This window comes from Mizuhopecten yessoensis, unplaced genomic scaffold (assembly GCF_002113885.1).
Source record: "Mizuhopecten yessoensis strain PY_sf001 unplaced genomic scaffold, ASM211388v2 scaffold5789, whole genome shotgun sequence".
Lineage (NCBI taxonomy): Eukaryota > Metazoa > Mollusca > Bivalvia > Pectinida > Pectinidae > Mizuhopecten > Mizuhopecten yessoensis.
This window is the reverse complement of record NW_018406224.1, coordinates 333039-349889: the sequence shown is the minus strand read 5'-3', so window position 1 is coordinate 349889 and position 16851 is coordinate 333039. Positions and strand designations below refer to the sequence as shown.

The window sequence follows — 16851 nt, the reverse complement described above, 5'->3', positions numbered from 1 at the left end:
CAATATAGGGTGGTCATTAGGGCCAACAAATGGTCGACAAAAACAAACGCAAAATAAAAACAACAAACAAACTTAAAGGTATTAAAGATAAACATCAATTTGAATACTGAAAGTGGCTATGGTGACTTCAATTTTCTTAAAAGACCAACAGCTTTCAGATCGCCTAAATTGAAGAGACAGCTATGTATTCGAAAAGAGATTTAAGACATATGGTATCACTATAGAAACTCTATCGAGTTAACTGAAGGTCGATACAATCTAGTAACAAGTGCTTTACTGTTAATGGTTCCTGACACGCTATGCATTGAGGCTGGACTTCGAGTTTCAATAAATAACAATAGGTAATGGATGAATGACCCATCCGGAGACGGGCAAGGACAACCTCGTCTCATCAGTTCGTTGATTTACTTTGATTAAATGACAAAAACAATACAGATTATCAGTATCAGCACACAGTGAAATTGTTTGTCCTATGAGAAAAGATAGAAACTGCCATCGGCATACCTCTTTATGTTCAGGTGTTCATCTTTAGATGCAATGAAAATGGAACAATAATGGCGCAGCCACAAGATTTGATGCTAATTGCATTTGGTACAATACAATATGAAACAATATTACGTGATAATTATATATATGAAGACCAACCAATCACGCTACCAATGCGGAACTATTTTTAAAGTATGAATAGAATTCTTAAACCGAAAATTGATGGCGAAACGAGGTATTTAAGTATTTTAGATAATCAAAACTTTAATCATAATTTACTACGATACCAAACATATGTTATTATTGTAAATTATGATATTTTTTATTATCTTAAATACAATGACATATTAAACACGGAAGTTGTCTTGTAGATTACATACCATGGCGAGAAAGCAAGTTTTTAATTTATTACTTTAATCTTTCAAACAAAATTCCGAATTCAGGACAAATATTTTTACAAAATATATGTCAATATTTTTGTTCTTGAACATATCACCTAATCGACGTTAATTTTGCAATATACCTATGGGTAAAATAAAAAAGTATATTCTCTTATCAGAAACATGTTATTACATACATACAACGATGTATTTTACAAAATATCTTTAAATACATTGCAGTTATAGTTGTTGAAATGAACGGTAAAATAGAATATGATAATATACGGTCATCATTTAATAGGATGAAACCCAATCTTTGCAAAATGCACTGAAGAACAAAATATAAGAAAACATGATAAACAGTTAAGCTAGGATATTTCGTACATTATCAACATCCTATATGAACACACATTTCTACGTTGGTGCCAACGAGTTTCAGAGGCACCAAATGCCTAGTGAACCTTTTTGTGTTGCATCACAGTTACTGTTCATTTAGTCTAAAAATAATCTATTGCTATTTTGAACATGAATAAGCACCCGGTATCAAACATTTTATTGTCTACTGACACTGTGGTATATTTACTTCTTTGTTTTAGCTAAAATCCTATGCATTTACAATCAAAATCGTCACGGCGTCAACAAGCTGTGTTCAAAAAGAACACGCGTGTCAGCGTGTCACTCACTGCATCTGGCTCGTCGATTGGTCGATAGAACGTTTGAGGTCGGTGTCGTCCTTGATTTCAGAAGCAGTGTACAACATTGTATCTTTTTCGGAGATTTGTTGTTTGCGCGCATTGTCAACTTAAGATTACGCATACACGTATATGGAAATGTAAAATTTACATTGCATGTACATGTTTCAAACCATATGTCATTAGTTGAATGTTTCGTTGAATGTGTACTTATCCACATTTTCGTGAACTGTAATGGTATTTCTGATTACAAGAGGGGAAACTGAAGAATATTACACATGCTTGAAAGCTGTCCATTCCGGCCGCTGCACTGAAAAGTAATATTATAGAACGGTGCAAGATTCGACAACTCATTCACTTAAATAACTTAAATATATTTGTAAATTATATAATAACAATGATGTGCACGAACACGATAACATTTTATTTTATAATAAGGTAAATTGTGTACAATCGGTGCAAGAAACTGTCATTCAATGCAAAGAAGTACTTTTATGTATACAGTTTTATTTGAGAATACTTTTCATGACAATTAAACTGTATTAAGCTTTATTGGCTGCTGATTATCGTTAAATGAACAATGTGAAGGTAAGAATAATTACCAAAACAAGACTTTCCTGATTTATGTACCGTGTGACGCTATTTATTTGGATATCATTTTCCAAAGTCTATTTTATCAAAACTAAAGAAGGCTTGGAGAAGAAATTTCATCAGAACCCTCGTTGTCTCATGTTTCAACTATGCATATTTTCTGGCGATATTGATCGCTTATCCCCAAATATTCGCCAAAATACCGGAAATGTCCCTTCCAGGGTACAGTAACGCCGGTTCAACGGCCTACGTAACTCTGATGGTATTTAGCGTTCTTTTGTTTTAGAACCAAGCGCTCGAAATAACAAATTGTGATAAAAACGAAAAGTGGATAGTATCTATTTATGAAAAATGAACAAACATTTTTGGAATTGATAGTAAAGTATTGTATAAAGAACATTGATATTTATCTAAAAAGTGCCCCGATTTGGGTACAGTGACTTTAGTTAACCTGTGTGCCGATAGTATTGTGTACCCACGAATGTCAGCTGGAGTGTTATTCTCGATGGAGCGTATCCATGGAGATAATTCCCCGGAAATTGATACCTTTCGTTTTTATATAGTTTTTTGTTCAATATTGAAAAAATATTGCAATTACAATCGAAACTGTTTAGTTTTTATCAAGACAGGAAATACTTATACCGGCAAAAATTTGCTGCCGGTATAAAAAAAAATCATGCATTTTTTTTTGCATATTCTTACAATTTCGTTCTGTTGTATATGTTGTGAAAACATACGCAATCACAAGGACTAGGCACGTTCTTATCACCCAGAATGGAAGGTATTTATTCAGTCTGGGTCATAGGAACGTGGCAAGTCCCTGTGTAAGCAATAGCATGTACGTATGCTCAGCGAAACAGTCTAATATGGCAACTAATTGATATAGATATATATGTATGTGGCTTGAAACATTTACAAATATATTTAACACGTATACATTTGCATGTTAACGTTACAAAAGTCAAGCAAATCTTGCACCGTTCTATGATGCCGTGACGATTTTGATTGTATGTAGGTATGGCACAAATGCAAATAATTTAAGCTAAATGTTGAAGATAATAGTGATGGATAACCAATACAGTTTCCGAGGTCTATCCTAAATATATACAAATGTAGTGTAGATCATACATGTATACTGTTTTTAACCATACACAGTTTGCTTTAACTGTTAAAAGATACACAGTACATTAACAATTTGATTTATTAGGCCTTTATTTTCAAAAGTTATACAAATAGTAGAATACTATGAGGTACTCATTACATCTTCATACAATATGAATATATTCTATGGTATTGATAACTTTAGCTGGTACAATACAATCAAGTTATCGCGACGTTTCCAAAACACAAGATGCAGAAATTCAACGTATTTAAAGTCCCGACTTTGTGATATGCATTTATGTTATAGCACCTATGTATCAACAGCTAACATTGCTGATTGAATGAAGTTGTCAGATGTGGACACACAATGTACAACGTCACTTAACCTACTAGTTTTTAGTGCTCATACAGAGCTATTCCATATCATATACATCGTACTTTGGTCTAAATTATCGATAGATGTATAAGAATATACATTATTAAATGATCTTTATAATGTCATCATATTCCTATGGACGCTAATCTAATTGTTTATTTATTCCAATAAAGATTATTTTTGTAGAGTCGAAGTGGTGTACAATTAAGCTTCATGCAAGTTATAATTAATAAAACTTCAATGTTATATTATGCCATCATAATAACATCATTAAAGCAATTAAAATACCCTAGTAAATTCATACGCTATATATTTCGATAATTATATCAAACCCCGATACAATCGTGATAAACCAGAAAATAGTTGTTTCAGTTAGCGTCACATTAACGCACGTCAATGGATAATTCATTAGTCTGACACCTATCTGTTAGTTAATTGGTATGAGAAGGTCTAACACCTATCTGTTAGTTAATTGGTATGATTAGGTCTAACACCTATCTGGTAGTTAATTGGTATGAGAAGGTCTAACACCTATCTGGTAGTTAATTGGTATGATTAGGTCTAACACCTATCTGTTAGTTAATTGGTATGATTAGGTCTAACACCTATCTGTTAGTTAATTGGTATGATTAGGTCTAACACCTATCTGTTAGTTAATTGGTATGATTAGGTCTAACACCTATCTGTTAGTTAATTGGTATGATTAGGTCTAACACCTATCTGTTAGTTAATTGGTATGATTAGGTCTAACACCTATCTGTTAGTTAATTGGTATGATTAGGTCTAACACCTATCTGTTAGTTAATTGGTATGAGAAGGTCTAACACCTATCTGTTAGTTAATTGGTATGATTAGGTCTAACACCTATCTGTTAGTTAATTGGTATGATTAGGTCTAACACCTATCTGTTAGTTAATTGGTATGAGAAGGTCTAACACCTATCTGTTAGTTAATTGGTATGATTAGGTCTAACACCTATCTGTTAGTTAATTGGTATGATTAGGTCTAACACCTATCTGGTAGTTAATTGGTATGATTAGGTCTAACACCTATCTGTTAGTTAATTGGTATGATTAGGTCTAACACCTATCTGTTAGTTAATTGGTATGATTAGGTCTAACACCTATCTGTTAGTTAATTGGTATGATTAGGTCTAACACCTATCTGTTAGTTAATTGGTATGATTAGGTCTAACACCTATCTGGTAGTTAATTGGTATGATTAGGTCTAACACCTATCTGTTAGTTAATTGGTATGATTAGGTCTAACACCTATCTGTAAGTTAATTGGTATGATTAGGTCTAAAACCTATCTGTTAGTTAATTGGTATGAGAAGGTCTAACACCTATCTGTTAGTTAATTGGTATGATTAGGTATAACACCTATCTGTTAGTTAATTGGTATGATTAGGTCTAACACCTATCTGGTAGTTAATTGGTATTATTAGGTCTAACACATATCTGTTAGTAATATGACAAGTTATTACCTTCATTCGACAAAGACTTTGATATATATCTGCAGTTCATTAAGAAATATTCCATTTTGACAGTCATGTTCTAATAAAAACAAACCCCAGCTACCTATGTTCACACAACGACAGTATCGCATATTGATTGTTAATTATGATATTAATCAAATATGTGAATTTTGCTTATCTTCTCGTCCGGCATAGGTAATCATCCTAGCCCAAAAACTAAGGTAAACAAAATGATTCTACAAACGATCTGTCGAATTAACATACATTTGTATCATGCGATTGCAGCACTATTATGTTGTTAAACGAACCGACAGTGACATCATTTTATATCCAGAGTTAACAAATATGGAACACGGTTAATATCAGCAAGTTATTCAGCAACTTGATTCAACAGCTGAATTATCTTGCTCATCTATAAGCCAAGGAATTTATTTTGAACATGTCGGAGTGTTTTGATCTATCCGGAAATCTGGCGAACAAGGAACGAATTTTTATCTATTGTTGGTAAAGTCACAGATCCGTCATGCGATCGATCAGTCTTATCACCCTGGTAACCGGCACAAGCAGGCTTTGTACAAGCGACTTTTTGTGCCAACTGTTCAAGTCTCTCTCTTCGTGTTAGTTTCCGGAAGTATATTTCCGATTCCGATTGAGAGCATATTTGATTTCGCAATTGATGTTCATGTGAATGATGATCACGGTGTAGTGATCCCTGCACGTAGGAATCACGTCGACAGTGTTCTAAAGGTTTCAGAGATATTTTGTATAAACTGAAAATCGGAGGTAGTTTTTGGGCAGCTTTTTTCCGTCTCTGTTCGACCAACTCCTCGTCAAAATAGTCTATCCTCTTCTTTTTTGCTTCGGCGTATTTAACGCCCCAGGTCTCGGTCATGTAATCTTTGATCTTATCTGTCATTGTGTCCGATCCCATAATCTTTCCTTTGTCCTGTCCCTCCTCTAACAGGGACTCGCATATTTTCTTTTTCCTGATTTTGGGATGTCTCTCGGCCAGAAAAATGTCGATATCCTTACTAAAGGACTGTAATGATCGGCCGTTGTAATGTCCATACAGGGGCCTAATCCGAAGTCTGGAACTATCAATGCGATTTTCCTGAAGACATTTCTGCAACGCAATTCTCTTTGCAAATTTCTGTCGTACTTTCGCCATCGATTTCTCCCTCTGTATACCGAAGTCTTGTTTCTCCTTCCTGATGTAATTTACGGTATTTTCCTGTTTGTGTTTTGCCACATCGTTCATCACACAGTAATACTTCCTGTGACGATCCTCTAGCCTCTGTACCGCTCCCAACCTTCCTCTAAACATGACGGGGTATTTTACGTCAGCAAAAACGTATCCATCATGAATTATTCAATGATGATCATAATCAGTTATTTCGCAAATGAAGTTTGAGCTTAACCACACTCTAAGCGACTATAATTGTAATATCACCAGCTTCAACTGTTGTTATTGTGGACCCGTTGTATAGTGCTTCTGCATAATATTTTGAATGGCGAAGTATCTCCTGTTTAAACCTTTACCTAAATAACTCGTTGTAACACACATGTTTAAATTGCATTGTTTAAGTATCTTCCTTACGGAAACACAATGCCATTTGATTGACTTCGTTTGAATCCCTCCTGGGATGAACAATGTACATCTGTTTCTTCATGCATTTTTGACAATGTTCAGCAGATTATTTAACAAAGGTTTAATTGTTATGATGGCGATTCGATGCCAGTAAATATCTACGCTTGTAAGGGACAGACATTGTCTTCGTCGATGTTGTTTAGAACACGAACAATGAATACGTTGAAAATACGAAGACCTAACTTGAGTGTCACCTACCCTGTATGTACTGTATCTTGACTGTTTTTTACAAAGTCTTGTCAGTTTCATAGATAAATACGACTTTTAGCATTTATAATGTAACTATCTGGTGATTGTTATTTTAATTATTGATTTTTTTGGTGACACGCCTACAACACAGGTGAAGAATTCAAAATAGTTGATAAGGAATTACTTTTATTACTTTAATTTTAATGTTTATATTTTTTTACCTATCAATCTAAATCCTTTGATATCAGTAAGTTTCGCATCATTTAACATTCCTTCTTTTTCGCCCTCCAAAGAAGTCTAGTACACAACATATCAAAGGTTTGACTGATGAACAGTATTGCTTTAAGCAAGAATTATTTAAAGCTTTCTCAATCTCAAAAATGAGTTATCTAACCAATGAAATGCAAGTTTTCTGTTAATTTGTTGTATTTAAACGAAGCTGATAATTTCGTTACGTGATATTTTCAATATCACAGTGCTTACTACATGTATTTAAACACACCTAATAGAGCCCGAGGTGGTGTATGTTTGTCTCTGTACAATATGTCGTTAATTGTTATTCACCTATCAGATCGGTATACGGCAGTGCACATACAAAACTCGTATATATAGGATCACTTTTACAGTACCATGATGGTTTTATTTCGTGCAGTAATTAAACTTTGGGTTAACGAAGTCTTTGTAAGCCTTCCGAACCAAGACATAAATTAAAATTTGAACGATTACACGTGAATATGCATTTGTCCGAGTCTCTTAGGCCATTACATAAAGATAAACCTGCTTTTATGTTTTTTATCACTTCAGTACCTCAGTTGTATGGTAGTTCTGTCTACAAAGGGTTTTTTATTATTGCTAACTGATATTTGTTGTTGGTTTATATGCGCTAACGTACTGTATGTGAGCGTAATGTTAAGTGTATTATTTTCGCGAATGAGGCGTAGACAAACGAACTGTCGTGTCCTATTCACACTTGGAATGCTATCTGATTTGCGTGGTGTGCACGTTCAAGATAAAGTATCTTCAGAACGTTTAAAAAACACCAAGCATTACTCATCGGTTTAAATTATTTTCTTACACAAAATGTACTAAATGATACAGTAATACAGAAATATTTGCATATACAAATGTATACTAAAGACTTGTAAGGTATCAAGATAGCATATTTTTATCAAATGATTATGATACGTAACAAATAAAGTAGTGAAAAATAGGTACTGTACCTATATCATATTCAGTCTGGGACGATTTGGTACCGACTAATATTTCTAGATAGTTTTTCGCGATAAAGGGGGTCGAACTTGTATCACACCCCACCTTATCACTTTGTTACAGTTTTATCGAATTTGAGTTTTGATATTGGTTCCTACCTTGTTATCCTCTTGTCGGCTTTTTTACTAATCGTGATAATGACATATATAAAAGCAAATAGCTTAAAGTATCAAAATGTGTTTGGTTTGTTTTTGTTTGTTTTGTTCGGTTTAAACGTTCTATTAATAGCCAATGTCATTTTAGGATATGCCTCCATTTGTATCATGCATGCGTGTATGTGTGAATGTATGTTGTAGGCAGCAGTTGGAGTATATGCCTCTTTGCAATAGCCAGGATATGATGCTGACTTTCGAGTGCTTCCTCACTGAAATACCATGTCGAAGGCACCCACCACAGTATTTTATGTCTACATTTTACCAACAAAAGGTTCGAAACATACATTTTCAAGACAATATAATCGCTTTGATAATTGTTTTTTTATGATTGTGTGTTGAGCGTTTGTATCCCTTATCTTGAAATATATTGAATATTGATATATGAACAAGGAACGCAAGATTTTGCAATTTATTACAAATCAATCTAAACTATATACATTATGGATATTTTTCTTTATTTAACTATGTGCCAAGCTTATTGCGTTTTGTGAAACAATGACCTGGTATTGATTTCAACTTATATGAATGACCGTTTACAATATTATGAGATTTTGATCCGATTATCAAATGATTTATCATTATCACATACATGTTTTATATTTGCTTTGCTCCCTTGTAAACCGAATATTATTTGTAAAATAAGCACACGAGCAACTAAGATGAATGCGCATGTAAGACATATGTTAATGCAGATTCGTTCGTGAACTAATTAATAATTATCTCTATCGTAAACAAAGACACGTTATCGTATGGTCGTCGAACACACCTAATACAACATATGATGTCTCGCGAGTTACATTTATGAAGCTGGTCAAACAAACTTCCATGTAAACTCTAAAAGTATCTTTATATACACTATAAACAAACTGTCATGTAAAATTGTATCAGCGCTATGATGCATGCTTCATTGCACATAACAAGGACTATTAACTAACAATTTGAAAACGTAAACTAATACATCCCATTGGACATTCCAAACAATCCATTAGCACAGATACAAATGTAATGCACCATTCTCCATGTTTTCTTAACATCGTAACGAACTACACAGAATGTTTTCAATGAACCATGAGACTGGACGAGCGAAAGTGAAATTGCATTCTCTACTATTTGTCATTAGCCAAGCGTTGATGCAGAATTACTTCTCGCGATACGAAGTATAGGTGGCAATACCTTCTGTACAGTGAAAGTCCCGCCAATATATCCTTCACAACTCGGTCGCGAGCACTCCACCTTCCGAAGTAACCTATCAATATTCTGTTTCCGGTTTTGTTGATCGGGCTCATGGGGGCAGTCATTCTTTTTACTACGACCTAAGAGGGAAATCGGTGTTGTTAAGGACTTCTTCAATCCGGGCACTTGTGGTAGTTTACCTGTTGCTTTTACGGCCATGCGTTTCGGTTTAAATCTATCTTCAAATTTTTCCTCATGATCGTTCCCTTTATGCAAAGATTGAAACCTGTTCCCGTGTTTTTCGTTTGGTTCATCATCCTTTAGTGACGTTTTATAATTCACTCCCCAACTTTCTTGGAAATAGTCTGTGATTTTTTCTAGGACTTCATCTGAGTCAAGAATCTTTCCCTTCTTTCGGGCATCTTTTATCTGATGTTTTATTTTGCGTTTCTTCTGTTTAGCCGGGGCACTGTCCTCAATGTAATAATCAATCTGTGGGTTATACGCGTTAATGGGCCTGCCACCATAATGTCCATATAAGTTGCCCTTACCTACGTCCGAATCTTCTCGGTGGTTATTTAAACATTTCTGAAGCATTCTCCATCTTACAGATGCTTTCCTGACGTTCGTCGTGTATATCTCTCGTTTAACGTCAACACCATGTTTTTCTTGGGCTATTTTCCAGTTAAGAAAGCCATTGTTCTCGTTTTCGCTTTCATTCAAGACTCTCAGGAATTTAGAGCGCCTGTCCACCTGACGACGAATGCTGCCAAGTTTTCCTCTCAGCATGGTGATAGCAGGTATGATAACACCTCAGACTTAATGTTGAATATGTTCCGTGTCCTAAGTTAGAACTGTGCTATCCTGGAGGGCAGGAGCTTTTGGTCTACAAAGAAAGTACACATTTTCCGTAATAGATTCGTCAAACACAAACGGCGTTCTTTCACACAAAATGTGTATGTTATTAAGTTATTATTAGTTGAATTTTTATATAAGAAATATTCACCACAGAACATATGTGACTATTATTCCATTCACAAATTGCTGTTTTGGTCACCGTATGAATATGCTGAATGGGAATGTATTAATCACATAATAATATTCAACTTAAGTCCATTTCCCTTGAATGTTAGTCAGCACAACCTCACACAAATAATTCCATCGCACTTTTCTTAAATTACTATCATATCTACCCCAAACCACTCGGGTTCCTGTTAATTAGCTACTGATCTTTTATATAACAGTGTTAGCATATAAGTAGACATCTATTGGATGATAAGATTAATGAACGAATCAATTATTGACTGCTATTCAAAAGTTCGATTGACAAAAATCAACGATTAGTATATAAGCATATCTAGAGCTTGACAGAAATTCGTCCACCAATATCAAATTATCACAATCAAAAATCAAATATACCCAATACACATTAAATGTTATGCGTATTTAAGGACAGGAAGCACAAAGCATTTGATAGTTTATATAGATTTCAAAATATAGATAAGTATTGTAGTGTTATTATTATTGTCACATAAATTAACGATTAGTATCTGATTGGAAAATATTAACACTATTTTGTTATACGGTAGTTCCTACTGGTAGAAATACGTACAAAATTCGAAGTCGCTTAATTCAAGGATTTGTGACACCCAAAATGATTGAGACTATCGTTCGGAATTCATAATATACTAATTGGATTTTAGTCATCTATGTATTTTAGATCTACAATTTTATCACAAGGATAGGTGTTACAAAAATAAAATGTATACATTATATAGTATGTAAAATCGATTTACTTGTTATGCATATCGTATAAAGCTTACATGTAGGCTAACGTGTGTTTTCTGATTCGTATCCAATATCCCAACTTATCTATCTCAGGTATGTATAGCCTTGTACGCACCGGTGGCCCTTTAGAACCTTGTAATGTGGCATTATGTAGGCTACATTTAACATCAGCGGATCAGTAAGATTGGAGATCACCTAGCACTGGTTCCTTTGTCACTACATCTGTAAGGAACTGTCTGTCAAGTGTTATTGCTGGTGTAATGGGTTAGGAGTAACAGCGGTATTGGCTAGGAGTGTCGAGAGAATACCTATTATTAACATAATTTGTATTTTATTGAGTTTATCATTTAGCAAGTGGTGTTTACTGTGATACATCAGGTGCTTCGTTTTGACAGTATCATTTGCCAAAACGGTTAATATGTAACAACTCAATGAATTACACTGTGGCATCGGAAAGGTCAGGTTGGACAGTTATTCGGTATTCGCAAGACCGAATAACTGTCTTACTTGATTCTGCACAAGTGAAAATGAAGTTAGATATCATTGTGTGATACCCTCATAAACTAATCAATTATCAAACGCTCACTGAAGCATTTTACGATCATCGTAAAGTACGGGTAGTGAAACAATATCTGATAGTAATTATTTAACTTTCAGTTTTGTGCGACTGTACCTGTCAAGTTAGAATAATTGTGATTGATGCATATATTATATAAATTATTTAGCCGGATGTAAAATAATGTTAATAAAATGTTAATATAATGTCAAAATAAAAATTATTTGTGCAACCATATCTTGTTAAACACGGTCCAGAGGTAAGATGATTTACTTCGGATATATGAACTCAAACAAACAAACAAGGTTTGGAAGGAACACTTTGTTTTATTAATTGATTGATATTTTTTGAAGCATAAATGAAACAAGTGTGTGTACATAACACAAAGATACTATAACTAGTCGTCAATCTCCCCAATGAGGGCTGCGAATCCAACCACATTAGCGCATGTGCTGGTACAAAGGAGTGCCGCCTTGTAACATATACGGGTACAATAACACCGATTAGTGACTGCGATCCCTTGACAGTGGGGCAGGCACGTGCGGAACTTCTGCATGCACTCATCACATACCAGGGCGGAGGATCCCATCAGGAGCACAAAGGCTAAGACGATCACGAATGTAGTTTTCATCTGAAAAATGATTTGAAGTTTATGATAAGAAAGAGATTCACACATTGGTTCCTATTTATAACACTTTAAATACTTTAATAAATTCCAACATAAATACAATTCATGGTTACTCATTGTTTAGGTCGGTTTCACTATAACAACACCCATTAAGTGGGAGATTAAATAAAGAAAAAATCAGCGATGACAGTATCATTTAAGGTGTGTACACATTAATGTCATACCTTGTAAAATTGAATACAAGCTAAGTCAAAAAAAGCACCCACACAGAACCGAATCGTAAATTTATTGGTATGTTCTTCTAAACTGAATTCCCACAAACTATACATACAATGTATTTGAAGGTATTTCTATGCGAGTAAAAGATATCGAACAATTTTATTGGGTTTTGATACACTTCAAAATATTAACATAGCAACTAACAGCTAACCAGTATCATGTATATTTTTCGTGTACTATATTTGCCAATAAACGGATCTCAGGAAATTACCTTTGCTTCAGTGTAATACGTAACATTTACAGAGATCTACGTCAATAGTGTGACTGTTGATAGTAGCGGCGAAACTCAAATCAAGGGCCAAGTCTAAGTTAAAAATTGTTATCTGTAAAAAATCTTTCGTAATTTCTGTTTTATATATCAGAACCTCTGTGGTATAGAAAACATGCATAAGGCTATTTATTGTTTTTGCTTCTAGTTAGATATTAAATTGAAACAATTTGATAACATTGATAACTTTTACACACTGACAGATTTCTAAAGTGAAACCTGTCGCAATGTAAATCTATCAACTGTGGTATTGACCGATCAAAACGGTACTAAATGTATCAAATTACTGCATTCAAAGCTGCGTAATATATTGATGAAGAGACGGTAAAATATGTGGAGATTTTTGTACACCTTTACTACCTACTTGAGCAACGGTATTTACATATTACCATGTTGACAATTCAAAGCGAATATGAAAAAACGACATCAGAAGACGGTAGAAATGCGTTGAGTAGCCCACTCATTAGAACAGAACGCTGCTATGTCCCTCAACGTTTGATCCACAACAAGTTGTGCTGTTGTAGGCACGTTAAATATGTCATAACATAATGGTCTTTTTATAGTTTCCCCGATTGATTCAATGTATATCGAACTTGTATGGTATCATGCAGTTTGTGTTCAAGCGTGCTTCGCACTGGTAAAAATATCCATAATCTGCCTAACCTGTTTATTGCATATATGATATTTAAAGGGAAACATATCAATATCTTCCATATCTCCCTGAAAAAGTTAATTATTGCCAACATAGAACATAGACAAGTGTTCTTATTTACGACGTTTTCTTACCTTTTACTGCTGGATTGACCTGATAGGATGTAAATGCAGTGTTGGATGGCAGTCTGCTGTATAATGCATTGCCCAGTATGACACGTATATATATCGGTGGAGCTTACGTAACTTTCCCCGGCACAGGCTGGTGCCGTAAGGGGATGCTGCGACACGAGGACCGCTCAATTAAATTGACATAGTGTCACTGTAACGCGTGTACGTACATGTACTTAGTATATGCATGCATTGTGATGACATAAGACATGGACTACCACAAAGAGCTGAATGTGTTATTAAAGTGAAACATGAAATTATACGTAACGGTATTATTCTGTTTTTCATTTTGTTATAATTTTGTTTTGCTTTTTATTCACACATATTATATTACATATCCATACCTTGTAGATATTTACAAAATACTGACCAACGACATACGGGTTGAATTTTTCGTTTCTTCCTACTTGGGATAATCGATTTAAAATTAACAAATTTGTGACCTACGCCGGTAACATTCATTTCCGAAAAACGGTAACTTCACCTTCCACATTTTGATACTACATTGTCTGTTTATAATATCGCTTACTACTGTTTGCTGTAATGGTAAACTTGTTCTCATTACGGATGGCGAAAAGGCGAAAAATAAACTGCGGTATACAGTGTTAAGACGTGTGGTAACATGTTTCAGTTTTCGCACATTTATCATTATAACTTACTCTTTGTTAAGAATGATCGTAGCTGTGATTTTCACCTGGGACCGAGGATGCTTAAAGATCATGATGTGTACAGTCAACATAATGTAACGTTACGCTATAGATATATGAATGAGTTTCTGATCTGTAATTGATCATATCTAGCACACCCAGACAATAATATCTTTTACGACGGTAATTTAACGATAGGTATGTGTTGTATTAAGACTGATTGTCTTTAAGCGTGTTTATCCTATCTCTTTAAATATGTATACGTTACACGAGTTCATAACAAGGTCTACAGAGACGAAATCTACTTTTTAACAAGATTAATGTATACCTATTAAGTTTTTTTATGAATAGCTAGTATCATATTTTGAAATCTGTTTCATTACGTTACTTAAAACGTTATCTTTTTTTCATATCATACACTTTTTACAAATAGTTTTAATTTGTTCATGTCTTATTTAACACTTACAAATTCAATTATTTAGAATTGGATTCTTCATATCAACAATCCTTCTATATCGTCCATGAGACGAGTTTATCGCCTAGGGCCATTTAGTATAGAAATGAGACACTTGACGGAAGTATATTCTTTCTTTAATAATGTTCCATTTTTTTTCTTTCTTCATTTGTGTAGTGATTCTTGGCGATATAATAAAACTATAATATACAATAGTTGATCGAATATTTGAAAATTTGAAACAAAAATGTGCATGATATACATATCTACCAATATGCAAATTGTAAAAATTGACAAAACAAACGCTTATATTTTATTGATTAGGACCACAGAAGATATTGCAATAAACGATAAATATTCAAGAGAGTTTTTAAGCTACATTTTATAAATAATCAATGACAGAATATATCGGCTGTTAAAGCATACAATTTCAGTGATACTGTAAAATATTACCCATTCTCGACACAGCTATTCAAAGTCTGAATTCGATTGCCAGCGGAAGGCAAACTAGTGTAGGTCGATCTTATCTGAACGAATTTGTGTTCTTTTTCAATTCGATATTTGACGCGATTTATCTAGGCAAGCTACTTTGAATGGAATTCACACTCCTAACGAAACAGATCTAATTTAAACTAGACATTGTTGGCTAACCATTTGACGGGCTTTTCACCGTTATGACTGGTTTGGTCTCTCATTACAAACCTATTTTTCAACCTCACTGTCTTTTCCCTCTTCGATGAAAACGATAATATAAACCATAGTACTGAAAGTAAGCTTTGCTTGTCGTTTGATATAAATCAAAGTACTGAAAATCCTCATATACAATTAAAAAATTCGAAAGTTGACCCCTACCAAAAACCGGAAGTTGACTTCTTATACAAAAATGATTCCAAAGAATAATATGCAGTTTCATGCTCTCCATATCATACCAATATATAATGTTAATGACTGAAACAGTTTTCGAAATATTATGGTGTAAAGAAATTTAACGATTTAAATATTTGACCTTTGTGACCTTGAACGTTGATCAAGGTCAAATACTTTTTCATACCTGATAGCCAAACATCTTACCAACAAACAGATCAAATATGAACACGCTAGACTTCGTAGAAATTTTGAACTTTGACCTCCACCAAAAACCGGAAGTTGACCTCTGAGACAAAGATGTTTCCTGAGAAAAGTATGCGAATTAATACCCTCCACGCCATAGTTAAATATCATGTAAATTCCTCGACAAATCTTCGAATATTTTGATTTAAAGAAATTTAAGCTTTTTTTAACATTTGACCTCTGTGACCTTGAATGTTGATCAAGGTCAACTATTTTATCAAACATGATAGCTAAACATCTCAGCATCTTGAAAATCAAATATCAAAACTCTAGATCTAGTAGTACTTTAGAAGATTTTTAAAGTGTGTTACCCAATATGGTGCAATTGAACTTTGACACCTACCAACAACCGAAAGTTGACCTTTGACCCAAAATTGGTTCCGGAGATAAACATTTGTTTTGTTGTTCTTCAAAACATATCCAAAGATGAACTTCAGCCAATAATTAGTTATTGCGATTAAGGTAGAAACGGAAATGACGTCATGGCAGCCATTCTGTTTTCTCTATAGAGTAAAAAATGGTACCAAATTAGGTTGACAATCAAGGGAAACCTTAATACTATGTTAAAATGAATTTACCGTCATAAACACTGGAGAAAAATGCTGTATTTAGTTTTAAAAGATCAAAAAAATATTCAAAATGGCGGAGAATGTTAATTGTTAATGTTACAGAAAAATTGAAGGCATGAAATTCACTAGGATAGAATTCCCCATTTATAGCAAAAAAGGTTTTGAAAAAAAATGAATTGGTGACCTTTGACCC

At 34.0% G+C, this 16851-nt stretch overlaps 1 protein-coding gene and 1 long non-coding RNA gene across 2 annotated transcripts; both read right to left on the bottom strand.

The window, feature by feature from the left end:
* Positions 1 to 8807: 8807 nt before the first annotated feature.
* On the bottom strand, positions 8808 to 11181 carry LOC110451095. Its single transcript, XM_021498954.1, has 2 exons — positions 11150 to 11181; positions 8808 to 10423 (listed from the first exon to the last, which is right to left on the bottom strand). Exon 2 carries the CDS (start codon positions 10324 to 10326, stop codon positions 9481 to 9483), a length of 846 nt encoding a protein of 281 aa, XP_021354629.1. The 5' UTR covers positions 10327 to 10423; positions 11150 to 11181; the 3' UTR covers positions 8808 to 9480.
* A 1002-nt stretch (positions 11182 to 12183) lies between these two features.
* LOC110451058 lies at positions 12184 to 14002 on the bottom strand. Its single transcript, XR_002463031.1, has 2 exons — positions 13843 to 14002; positions 12184 to 12512 (listed from the first exon to the last, which is right to left on the bottom strand). It is a non-coding gene; the product is annotated as an uncharacterized LOC110451058 (long non-coding RNA).
* Between the last annotated feature and the right edge of the window lie 2849 nt (positions 14003 to 16851).